At 40.1% G+C, this 13417-nt stretch overlaps 1 protein-coding gene across 1 annotated transcript in view; it reads right to left on the reverse strand.

Moving 5' to 3' along the window:
- Nucleotides 1-4394: 4394 nt before the first annotated feature.
- The window catches only part of clcn5b (chloride channel, voltage-sensitive 5b), a 28856-nt gene continuing 19833 nt past the window's right edge, over nt 4395-13417 (reverse strand). The window contains exons 10-13 of the mRNA XM_067444613.1: nt 12240-12426; nt 11464-11862; nt 10375-10591; nt 4395-7444 (exon numbers count right to left, since the gene is read on the reverse strand). Of these exons, the coding sequence (XP_067300714.1) occupies nt 7354-7444; nt 10375-10591; nt 11464-11862; nt 12240-12426 (894 nt within the window). The 3' untranslated portion in view covers nt 4395-7353. The remainder of the gene's footprint in view (nt 7445-10374; nt 10592-11463; nt 11863-12239; nt 12427-13417) is intronic.

Genomic DNA, 13417 nt, shown 5'->3' on the forward strand with positions numbered 1-13417 from the left:
CCATAGTGCATCCTGGTGCCATGTGTTGCACCCTGCCATCGATGTGTTATGAAAGAAAGCGTGATTCGTCAGACCAGGCCACCTTCTTCCATTGCTCTGTGGTCCAGTTCTGAAGCTCACATGCCCACTGTTGGTGCTTTCAGCGGTGGATTGGGGTCAGCATGGGCAACCTGACTGGTCTGTGGCTATGCAGCCCAATATGCGACAAACTGTAATGCACTGTGTATTCTGACACTTTCTACCAGAACAAGCATTAACTTTTTTAACAAATTGAGCTACAGTAACTCGCCTGTTTAATAAGACCACACGGGCCAGCCTTCGCACCCCATGTGCATCAATGAGCCTTAGCCACCCATATCCTCTTGTCGTTGGTTCACCACTGTTCCTTCCTTGGAGCACTTTTGATAGATACTGACCACTGCAGACCAGAAACACTCCACAAGAGCTGCAGTTTTGGAGATGATCTGACCTAGTCGCCTAGCCATCACAATTTGGCCCTTGTCAAACTCGCTCAAATCCTCACGCTTGCCCATTTTTCCTGCTTCTAACAAATCAACTTTGAGGACTACATTTTAACTTGCTGCCTAATATTACAAACCTAACATGAATATCTTAAAAATATTAATTATAATGACATAACGCTTACCAAAAAGTCATAACTAATTTGCTGAAAATCAGATGTGGGTGCAAACTATATTATGATCTCCACAAATGATTATGCATTAGTTTGACTGACTGTTGCAAACGGCCATGGTTCCTCTTATTTCACAAGATCAGTTACATTTTCTTTTGAAACTCTTAAAATATAATGCCAGATATATAAATGACTGCTGCTCCTCTGCTTATGAAGCATTTTTACCTTTGAGTACAGCCCTAAAGGGATGTTTTGTCAGGCTGAAACCCCCAAAAGATCACTCCCCAGCTCTCTGTTCTCATAAGTCTTCCAGACAACCAGCTATGAGTCACCGTCATTCTCACTTCTGCTTGGGGTCCCAATGTCTCACAATCTCAAAAAAAAAAAACACACACTCAGAGGCCACACATACTTACACACCATTTGACTAACCCAGTGTTGAGCACGCACCAGTCTATTCGGTTTTAGATGTGGCCACACACACACACACACACACACACACACACACACACAAATTAAGACAGTTCAGTTCAGTTGTCTGAGCTCCCAGACAGCCCTTGTTCCAGCCTGCACAAATATACCATCACTTCATCACACATTCCCCTTGCCAGCGCTCCCTAGCAATCTGTCACTCATATGTGTCATCGTTAAAGCTTTTCTGCCATTCATTAAGACCACCAGGCATTCCTCTTCACAAACCCAAGTTTGTCCTCCCTAATTCCCAGAATCCACCAGAACACTCCGGAATGTCACAGGATCACATCCAGGCACTGTCCGAATCATTCAACATCTCGGGACACACACACACTCAGACACAGGCCTCACTTATCTCATTCGTTTGTGCAGGGCCTGGAAAGAGTAAACACAAATAAACAAGTGGGACAGTTGGCACGAGGAGAGCGACGGCGGGGCTGGAGATCTCTCTGCTCAGCTGCATCTCCCTCCTGTGAGAGCAAGAAGCTCCGCAATCATCCCTCAGGTCTCCTCTCCTGTCTGAGAAACAGAAATTAGGCCAGTTTGTGATCACTTAGACATTAAACTAGATCTTTAGATTTTCAAAAAACAATTCTACATTTTTTCTTCTAATAAGTTTGGTACCGTGTACATTCATAAGCCAAGCCAGAAATGGCAAAATATTTAGTGGTCTTTTAATGGTCTTAACTATTTTAAATCACAAATCACTGGTCAGGAAATGAGAAAGAATTGCACAAATACTGTAGATAAAGTAGCTTAGCATAGCCTTCCCCAACTCGCAGACAGCGTTTTACAGGAAAAAGTCAGTGTTGTTTAACTCAACAGATCATTAGTTGAAAAATGTCTCCCAGTTCATTTGTGTTGAATGTGAGACCAAATGTTCACTACAGGGTGCAAATCTGGACTCTGACCAGGCCAAAACATGAGCCTGGTGTCTCAAGATACTTGGCTGTCTTTGCAATTTGGGCAGGAGCATTATCTTGTTGAAAAATAACATCTTATCATTCCTCTAACATTTCAACTGTGAAAATTGATATTCAATTTTCAATACTCTTGCATTAAATGATTTTTCACAGTGAAGTAGCTCACCAATACCAGCAACTGAAAAGGCTTCTCATGCAACGACACTTCTTCCTCCATGTGGTAGAGATGCTTATTATTATAGATTATATTATATGTTATTATAGATGCATATTATTGACATGCATATATTATATATTATTATAGATGCATATTATGATTTTTGAAGACAACACTGTGGCATCACCTTGTTCACAGTAGCTTGTGTAAGGTTGTTCATCGCCCCTGGGTAAAAGCACTTTTTGTACTTCGGAAGGAGTGGCTTCATCGAAACAGGAACTAAAAATATATTTGCTACAGATCGTGTTTTATTAATGTCTACACCTAACTTTACAATAATGTAAATACAGTAATCAAATGATGATCTATAAAATGCTCTCTATATAGATCATTATCCCATCTAGCCTTTACCAGACTGGGGAAAGCAGTGCTGTAATTATGTGGTTTTTGAACAATCAAGCATGGTAGCATATTCTAGTACACCCCAAGCACAAAATCAAGACATCGTAAAAGGGCATAATAGGACCCCTTTAAAATAATAAATAATGTGATATATATTGGAGCAAAAGTTAAAATGTAAATGTCAAGTAAATGGATCTGCTGCTAACAACATGTAAAATAGTCGTGAGATATTACAAGATATAAAGTCAAACTGCAAGATTTTGGTCTTACATTTTGAGATACAAAGCTGTAATTATGTAGCCTGGATGCCAGCCGAACTTAGCCCCACCCAAAAAAATTTTAGGTCTGGCAGTTCGGTCTGACATTGCTCCATAGAGGAGTAATTATACCCGAACAGAAACTGTTTGGACCAATGAAATCATCAGGCGGGCTTTAGACGATTACGGACAGATGATCAACAGTAACGTAATCATGCAAGTCATCAAAGGGGCTTGGATTATATTTTTTCGAATCCTAAACGGAGAGCTTGTTTGTATATGCATTTACCTTCACAATTTCTCTCAGAAATGATGATCATGTTGGGTAAGTACTCTGTGTATCATTAAATTATTGTATTTTTTTTACAACACCGGCAAACATCGTGTATTCCAGACCAGCGCATGTGCAGACAGGATTGCCAAGTTTTTACCTCAAAACCCGCCAACTACTAGCCCTAAACAATAGCTTCTCGGGGGGTTCTCTGGGGGAAAAAATGCGTTTGGGGGGTAAAATGTGTGCTATTTTGGCAAGGTTGCCTGCTAAAATTCGCACTCATGGGTCTATATCACATAATAGTCGCTTCAACCCACACGGACATAGTAGAAAACAACTCGAAATACACGGACTTGGCAACACAGTGCATTTGAACTCTGTTGACATTTGACAATGCGTCACTTCGTTGTTCTGATTGGTTTTTGGTCTATTCAATTGATGTCTTTCCTGGTTCGGTTGAAACGCCCAATAATTGCAGCACAATGGAGCAGTTTCAGACTGATGATGGACATGATGGCTAGCCTGACAAGCCAGACCCACATCAAGATGTTTGTGGGCAAATTAAATTTGCTGCCGCTAGGGTGCATCTAGATTTCTAGGCTACATGATGGCAGTTTCAGACTCATGATGACTACAATTGAGTATGACCACGTCAGGCTAGTAATTGTGCGATATAAAGTCACAATTAACTTTTTATTTATTTTATTTAGATAAGGAAACAGGCTTCCATACATTACTTGTCTCAAGGCATAGCACAAGTAGTGCTGAAGTTTAATACTAATACGGTTTCATTCAAATATCCATGTAAAATTATCCTCTAAATAATCTGTAAATAAAGGGGGGTGGGGGGGGGGGGCAGAGCTAGATCATTTTACATTGTTGCTACTTCAAGAAGCACTTGTGCTTTTTCAAAAAAAGGCTACAAAATAATAGTTATTAAAATGGTGGCCTTCAAAAGGTGTGAGAAATTCAGCCTTCAGAAGCAGTGTCAAATAAGACTCGCCCCACAATCCTGTGGTGTTTTAAGAGACCCTCAGCAATTTCCTTGAAATACCACATTTAACATGAACCAGCGTGGGTCTGTTTCTACAGCCACCAGAGCAATTTGGGATTTTAGGGAATAAAAATGCTCAAATTTCTGGAATTTTAATGTCCTGGAGTCTTTGATTATGTAAGATAAGCCATTAAAAAAAAAAATGAGGCCACAAGTGATTCTTTACATAGCTGAAGCATAAACACATACTCTTTGACCTCCGGATGAATGCAGTCTGCATGGAATGCATCATTCAGATTTATTCAAGTGGACAAAAGTTCATTTGACAATATGATATAATCACAGTCACATACAAATACTGCAACAGGATTTTTCTTGTGCAAAATAAATACATATTATAGTTAACATATCATTAAAAAGACAAATACATCATCTTTGAGGAATGATTGGGAATAAATTGTGCATATTTCTTTTCCTTCCAAACTATTAGGTAATAACCATATTGCCTTTATTTGGCGAGAAAAATCACAGGTTTCTTCGGATCTACACCGTAAACATGCTCACTGACGCCTGTAAAAGCAGTTTACTCAGGCTTAGCATTTGTCCATGGCCCTAAACTGGCTATTTGCATAGAAAAAGGCAGGCACATTCTCAGGTAGACGTTAAACAGCTGTTTACTTGTTGCTGGTTAAGTTAGTTAAAGCCCACGTTCTGTAGATAAGAACATAGGAGGTCTGTGGTGTGTCCTGTTTTACATTATAACATTTCATTTGGACCCGGTCCTGGCCCGGCTCCATCTGAACCAATCGAGTGTTGGGTTACAGCGCAAAGAGGCTCAGCACCCACCCGGATTGCAGGAATGAGTGGAAGTCCTTCGTGCCAAGTCTCTCCAATAACCCCTCGTGTGACACAGAGGGGACCTTTGTGAAACAATCCTTGCGCTGACCAGTGAACACTGTTTAATTAACCTTTTCTCCTCTCCCTCCTCCCATATTCCCATGTTTTCCTAGGAGGGCAAAAGAGAAAGGCATAATCTCTCCTCCAACACCCCTACGGCCCTCCACACAAAAACACACACACACACACCTTTTCTTTCAGTAATGAGAGAGCAAGAATTTCTTTTTCCCTCCCGCTCTATTATAGCAATGCAGAATCGCCCGTTGTTTAAAGACTGGACCGGAAATTGTCTTTCTAAGAGTGGAAGGCGGTCGGGCTGCGTGACGGAGCTTGAGGGAAGCGGTCGGGGGACATCCTGGCGACCAGGAGCCCAGACGAGCAGGAGCGAACGGGAACAATAGACCCTCCATGACCTCTCCGCCTCGAATCCAACTCACGGGAATTACGGCGAGCAGGGAAAGAGCGTTTAGAACAGGCATGAAAAGAGTCGAATGCCTTTAATAGGCCATAAACAACCCAAACGCCAATGTGTTGAACTGGAGGGTGGAGATTTTAAAATGTACAGAGACAAAAAAACTCGAGCGAGTATGCCAAGGAAGAGGACTACATCCCTTTCGTTACTGGGAGGATCTCGTTATGATCAGATCCTCACAGCCAAACAAGGGAGGTGCCGGGAGATGCTTCGCCGAGGTTGTCTGAGGACGACAGCGTGGTTACATGGGAAAGACAGTGAGGGTGATGGACGGAGGAGTGGATTCACATCTCCAAAGACTAAATGGAAGGGTCCAGGTGCTCAATATGAGCATAAAGATGTTAGGGGAATGTAGAGTCCCAAAGGTAATGACATGAGAGAACGCCGCAACACACCCAGTGAGCAAACAGGGCCAACATTCAATCAAATGGTGCACAATATCCAGAATGAACAATCTGTGAGATTGAGAGTGCCTCTTGGTGGTGCCAAGCAGGAACTGCAGCATGGTTCATTTGGGAAGCTGAGTGGAAATTGGTTGTTTGGCAGCCACTAAAAACTTAGCCAACTGTAAGGCTAAACAGCTTGTTGGTAGTAGGAAAGATCGAGAGACTGAAACCAAGACAGAGGGAGAATCAGAGCACTTCAACCCAATGTGAAATATTGAAGGCATAATTGACTCAAAAATTTGATTTCTCATCCTTTACTCACCCTCATGTTGTTCCAAATCTGTACCACTTACTTTCTTCTGTGGGACATATTTGGAAGAATGTTGGAAACGTTTTTGTTGCCATCGATTCCAATTGCATGGAGAGAAAAACTCATGACATGTTCCACAGAAGAGTGTCATACAGATTTAGAATGTCACATGGCTGAGTAAACGATGACAGAATTTAATCATTTTTGGGTGAACCATCCCTTTAGACACCTTAAGTGTCATAAAATCAACACTAGCTTCTCTCCAGTTGAAGTCAAACATACATTTAAACTTTAAAAGACGAGTGATCTTCAAAACCTCCATCTCAAAGTCTTTAGAGTGACTAATGGGGAAACGGCACTACTGTGGGCATTTTGTCGTTATGTATAAGTGAAAAGGTGTGTCTGTGTGCATTTTCAACATTATACACCAAACCTCACTGTATATCTACAAAAGATGGCACATCTTCCCACAGGGATCGTTCGACGCACGCAGGTTCAGACAAGACAACCTCAACGCACGTTTCCCAGATCATTTCAGGAATGTTCTCACCCTTCTGAAGTTCCTTTTGAGGTCAGACGTCACTCCAGGGAAAGAAAACCCTGCTAAAAAATAGCTTAGACTACTTCGTTTGCTGGTCTGGCTGGTTATAGTTTCGACTAGTTGGTCTGGTAAATGCCGAAAAGCCCCAAAGCCAGCAACTCAGACCAGCCTGACACCAGCAACCATCTTAAGCAAGTTTAAGCTGCTATTTAGAAGAGTAAAGCACCATAAATTCATTAAAAGCTTGAAAAGAAGTCACCCTAAATTTGAAAAGACGTGTTGGCAGGAAAAGCATTTGGTCCACATACAGTCCTGATGGCGACAATTCAGATCAGGGCTGGAATGAGGTTCACAGGTGTGAGAGAACAACATTTGTCACATTAATGTCTCTGTAGCCTGCGGACAGGCTAAAGAGCTACTGTCTGAACATGTCCAGTTCTGGAGCAGCAAAAAGCTGCCTTAGGCCACTCACACACAACTCTATAATACCAGTACCTCAGTGACACACACACACACACACAGTACTACCACCACCAACATCATCATCATTCTCACAGGACGATTCAGCCCTTAGTGTGCATGTGTGTGTGTGTGTGCAGAAAATTGTCCTCTCCGTCCGGTCCTGAGAGTCTTCAATTGAAGAGGATAGAATCCGGATCTCTGTTGGTCATCTGCGCCATGTGTTTAAGAACATCTTTCTTAGTAATGATTCCCAGCAAACGCCTAAAAGTGAGACAGAAAAAAATGGTTCTTGTTTTTAGTTAATCCAAATCACTGATCTGTCAAGTCAGAAAATTATTGAACAGATGGTCCTAGTTAGCATATGCATGAGAGAGACTTTAGATGTTTGCATAAAGTTTCAAGGCCGTGTGTGTTTCCAGTCTACTTGTTTTTTTATATGATGTCATTTCCTTTTATTGTGCTAGATAGACTTGAAGGGTGGATCATAGGGACTGAGAAAGACCAACAACCACGTTGATCTTTTTGACATCGGGAGCTGATTAACACACACACACACACTTTAAAAGGCAAAATAACTGCAACAAGAATCAACGTCAGCTGTTTTGAACAAATATGGTGTGGAGCCTTTTTATAAAAAGGGACCTTTGTAGAAACAAAAGAACAGACACTCAATGGCCTTTTATAATACAAAAACATATGGATGAAAATGTCTCATCTCAGGATTAGTCAATCAGTGCTACACTGGAGCAGTGTATTTCTTTGTTCAATTCAATTGTATAGAGCTATTCACAAATCCTTTCATTTCAAAGTTGTTAGTGAGCATGGCAATGGCGAAAGTGGTAAGGAAAAACTCCCCAAGATGTTTATGTAGTAGTGGATGCAAAAGAAATCTTGGGAAGAACAAAGACTCAGCTGGGGAAGCCCTCCTGCTTGGGTTGGAGAACATTTAAACAAAGTATGTTTTAATAAACAGCAACGTGGAGACAACAGATCGGTTCTCAAACCTAGTGAGCTCACTTTTGACACAACACAAAACACAGCAAGGCAGCATTCAAACTGAGAAAGAACCTAATAAACGACTGATTTGAAATACTACTGATTTCAATAGAGAGAGGTGTTTAGTGAGTCAGATATTTAATGGTATAGTTCACCTAAAAGTGAAAATAATCCCATAATTACTAACCCTCAAGCCATCCTAGATGTATATGACATTCATCTTTCAGACGAATACAGTCGAAGTTATATTTATACCTTATATAGTATATATTTATATATTTAAAAAAATTCCACCTTCCGTGTTCAACTTGTAACACAGTAATGCCGCTCACAGTTCAAAGTGCTTACGCTACGACCTCTCATGGCTACGCAGTTATGCTTATTAAATGGGTTGAATATGCGAGCTTGTTATTTTACTTTATAACGTATTAACTCTTTCACCGCCAAACACAGAATTTTCCGTTTTTGTGAGAAAACGCCTCCCGGCCAAACACAGAATTTTCAGGGTTTCTGTGTTTTCACTGTTAGACGCTAGGGGGTGCCATTACGCATCTCCTGAATGAGTACTGAATCCCCTGATCAAAACACACGTGAGTAAAATCTGAGACAAATTTTGCTAATCCTAAAAGATTCCTCTGGTCCTAGGCTAAAATGTGAAGTCTTTGATAGTAAGTTTGACATGTTCACCAGCAGCCGATTAATGACCGCTGCGATCGAATTTTACCTCAGACGAAATTCTGGCAGTGTCAGAAAATTTACCACACAATCCTGCAGTGTGACTTCTCTTACGACGATCGTCAAATATCTTGGTTTTTCAAGGCAAACTATGACTAAAGCGAGAGCTAGGGATTTCTACGTAGCCATCATTTCAGTCCGGCGTGTAATGCAGCTCACCGTCAATGAACGCATCACTGATTGATGATATAAAACTCCGGACGAGTTTTCTTGTGTGTCCGTCTTTAGCACGCCTTGACTATCGTACAGTCTGACATTGATGACAACTGAGATCTTACAGTGTAACATGAGCCCAGGATGAGCTACAGAACTGTGCAAGCATTAGGAGTGTTGATGGACTCGATCTCCTCCATCTGTGTTTGATCATCGCTCTGAATCTGATCTGGATACAGTCTTTCACAAAAAACATGATTTTCTCTGCTTTTTGTTCAAAATGTAGCTCTTTTATGAAACTTACCCATATTCAAGTGTTGATACAAAAGGAAAAGTTTCAAAGAAGAGGGTCTACTTCTTTTGATATATTGCATGTTCAGATTTTCATTATTTTAATTCTACGGGCTATTACATTTTTGTGGCAAAAACCCTGACAGTGGCTGGCAACTTTTTTTTTTAAACGCTGATGAGGAATGAGTTAAATATGAATATTTTTCTTACAAAAACCCATCAGTTTTGACTCCTAGATTCAGAAGTTTCAATAAAATGTTTTCAGCGTTTTTGTATTATTAATTATTTAAATGTCTTTTCTAGTAATTTGCGACAGTTTTTTCACTCAATACAAATTTCTACCCAAAAGCTTGACATAGCTATGAACATTTTTATTTATAAAAAGATTAAACATTTTTTCATGACTTTACCAGGCCTAGAAAAATATATCCAGGTTTTCCAAAACCATGGGGAACCTTTTAAATACAAACAAATTAAAATAAGAAATACCATGTCAGGTTACATGTTGATTTAAAAGCCGTTTTAACTTATTTTAAAGCTAGTTTCATCTTATTTTAAATCAATCAAAAGTCTTCTTGAGGCCCCTTGCTAGTGTGCTGAGGCCCTCTAGTGGGCTGTGGCCCTCTGGTTAAGAATCTGACCTATATCACACAAATATACAGTAAAACTGTTCATTTATACTTTAATTGAATTACTGAAAAGTATTATTTAAAAAAATCGTGCTTGTCCAGCATTTTAAAATAATTTTATAGCTTAGCTCTTTGTAAGGCATTCTAGTGGTGCCTTATCTGACTGTGATGTGGTCTCAGAGTTGGGCCAAAATATGCATCTTAGAAGGTTGCATAGTTTTGCTGCCAAAGATGTTGTCTTTTAATGCTCAGGCTCACAAGAGTTTGGAACAGAACTAACTACGGGTGAGATTAAAATCGTTCAGTTTGACCTGGATTTATATAGCTATAAATGAGACATTAATGCTAAAATGATGTTTATTTTTCCTTGGTCCAGTTCAGACTCACCCGTTCTGAGTGACGAGGCACTGCCGCAAGCCGAGCTTGCGGAAGATATCCACCACGATTTCCATAGGTGTGTGCACAGTGACCGTGAAGGGGCTGAGGTCCAAGATGCAGTGCAGTTTGACTGCAGGAGGAGTGTTGGGCGACGCGGGTGGATCACATTCAGTGAACAGGACGGCAGACACGCTGACCACGCCCTCTTGAGTCCGCCGTGCATTTTCTGAGATGATTGAGCAAAAGTTGTGAAGGAAAAAGACAAAAACTGGACAAATTAGCAGGGTAAACACAACACTAATCCAGCGTTGGGTTAATTAGCCTCAGACCATCATATTGCACATATTGGAAATGGCTAAAATTACTGCTTCCGATCTAATTGGCTGGCTGCTCCAAAATCTCTTGGAATAACTGTACACAGGTTTTTAATCAGTCAGAAAAGAAAGTTGCACTTACAAGGAACCAGGCTGACAAATCCTTTGTGCCATTATCTCTTTGAAAGATATTCAAGAATTTGGTTTGAGACATTTAGTAGCAAGAAAACGAGATCTCCCCAGGAACAACTTGATCTCCCAAAATTTCAGACAAATATGTAAAAACTTTCAGACTGTGGATGGCTGCATCAGTCAGTTGGCTGTCTTGCGAGACTCCTAACTATCAAATTTATGTCATTTGTTTGTTTATAATACCATACAAAAGTTTGGGGTCAGTTTTTTTATATTTTTGAAAAGTTTCTCTGTATGGGAAAAAATAAATGCTGCATTTATTTGATTTAAATAATACACTACTGTAAAGCTGTAATATTGTTAAATATTATTAAATACAATAACTGTTAATTTATTTTAAAACAATTTATTGCCGTGATGTCAAATAATTACTCCAGTCTTCAGTGTCACATGATCCAGTGTCACATGAGAAATCAATGTGATTTGTTTCTCAAAAAAAATTCTCATATATATATACATACACACACACACACACACACATATATATATATATATATATATATATATATATATATATATATTCCCCTTTTTTGATAAGGAAAAACTTTAAATAGCATAAATATGTGGAGCACCGATAAAAACAAATCCTCACCTAAAGATATTACCAGATCCCTCCTCAACACGAAGCCCACCAATCTCTGAGACTGATGTGAGATCACCACAGGAAAGCCACTGTAGGTTGTGTCTGAGATGAGTCTCTCCACCTCCTCTACAGTCATTTCGTTCTGCGTCAGCACAGACAGTGGTGGGCTACCCCGCCGTGGCCGCATCACATCCGTGGCAAGAGTCTTGTGGCGGAATTCCTCTTTGGCTTCCAGGAAAGGGTAACCATTGAGACGAATGTGGGCCTCGTAGATGCCCTCACGACCCAGAGCGTCTGCGACCCATTTGCTGGTCATAGCAGCAGCCATAAGAGGCACAATGTACTCTAAACCTCCTGTCAGCTCAAACATAATAACCACCAGAGAGACTGTCATACGGGTCACACCACCTAAAGTGGGAAATAAGAGAAAGAAAGAAAAATTCTAATCTGACAATGCAGCAGGATTATAGCTGGATGTGGCAATTTATTAGTTTCTAATGCAAATGGTTACAAGATGGTGCTTAATACAGATTTATACCACTAACCATAAATATGAACATCGGTAATAATGAAGCTTAATTTAGCAAGCACCAATAGTTAGGGTGTCTAAAGTAAATGGTTAATTAAAAGTGCGACAGAGTCAACGACTAAGCAAGGTCGAGCTATGTTCCTGAAAGCAAACATTAAATGCTTCTGCATGGAAGACTGCCCAAGGCAATTTGGTTGTAACTGCAAAGTGAAAAAATAAATCATCTGGAAAATGAATCTTCTAAATCACCCCTCACCCAGACAGGCTGCAGCGCCCACCATAGCGTACAGGCCCGGCGTGATGCAGTCTGCCCCAGGAGAGCACCAGCTTCTGAAAACATTCCAGTCATGGTGGTAGATGGCCAGCTGCTCCATTCCCACACCAAGAAGTCTGCCTGCTATAGCCCCCACCGCCATGCTGGGGATGAACAGACCGGATGGCACCTAGAGAGAAAATAAAGAAATAGATAGAGATAGCAGATCTTACTTGTGAAGCAAGCAGTGAATTGACAACTTCTCAAGAAGGTTTGAAGGTTATCGTGACTAGGGTTGGATCGATACCAAACTTTTGGCTTGGTTTTTGTTAACTCACTGACACCAGCCTCTGGTAGTTCGGAATCGATGCCCTAGGCGGTAACTCGCCTCAGATGATAAATTTCTATAGGCCAAGACTAGAGAAACTAAATAATGTGTAATTGAAGGGTCCAAATTTATTTGGATGGCATTTAAAAAAATTTTTTTAAAAACACTACAATATTTTTGGGGTCTCATTAAAAAGTTGACAAATACCTGCCAAACTAACATGTAGGAAATTATTTTATTTGTCAAAACTATGTTTTTTTTATTTTATGGAAATTTCCAAAATTACTGTACCATGGTAAATTTGTGGTGCTTAGTTTGGCTTTTCTTATATTGTATCAATTTGGCCCTCTAGTGGTTGAGGAATAAAACTCATTTACTCATGGAGGAGCATTTCTGTAAAATGTTAACCCTTGTGCATCCTTAAGAATGCTTTGAATAATGTTTGTAACCAAACAGTTGATGGGCCCCAGACTTCAATAGTATTTTTGGTTAAAGAGTGCTGTTAACTGTCTGGTTCCCAACAGTCTTTAAAATATTTTTTGTGTTCAACAGAACAGAAGAAAGAAACTAGCACAGGTTTGGAACAACTTGAGGGTAAGTAATGACAACATTATTCATTTTTGGGTGAACTACCCCTATAAAATGAGACCAGATTGAAATTAGCTTAAATTAATTTAAATCTGTGCTCCAAAGTTTCTATGACAGTTGACAGTTCTATGACACTAACATTTATGTCTTCTAAGGACCTCAGAGTAACTTTTTTTAATTAACAGACAAGGGTTAACCTAAAAAAAAAATCTGTATAACTTAAGAGGTTTGCTCTCAGAACTTTACAGAGACTAGAGGTTGTTTT

This window comes from Pseudorasbora parva, chromosome 1 (assembly GCF_024679245.1).
Source record: "Pseudorasbora parva isolate DD20220531a chromosome 1, ASM2467924v1, whole genome shotgun sequence".
NCBI lineage: Eukaryota > Metazoa > Chordata > Actinopteri > Cypriniformes > Gobionidae > Pseudorasbora > Pseudorasbora parva.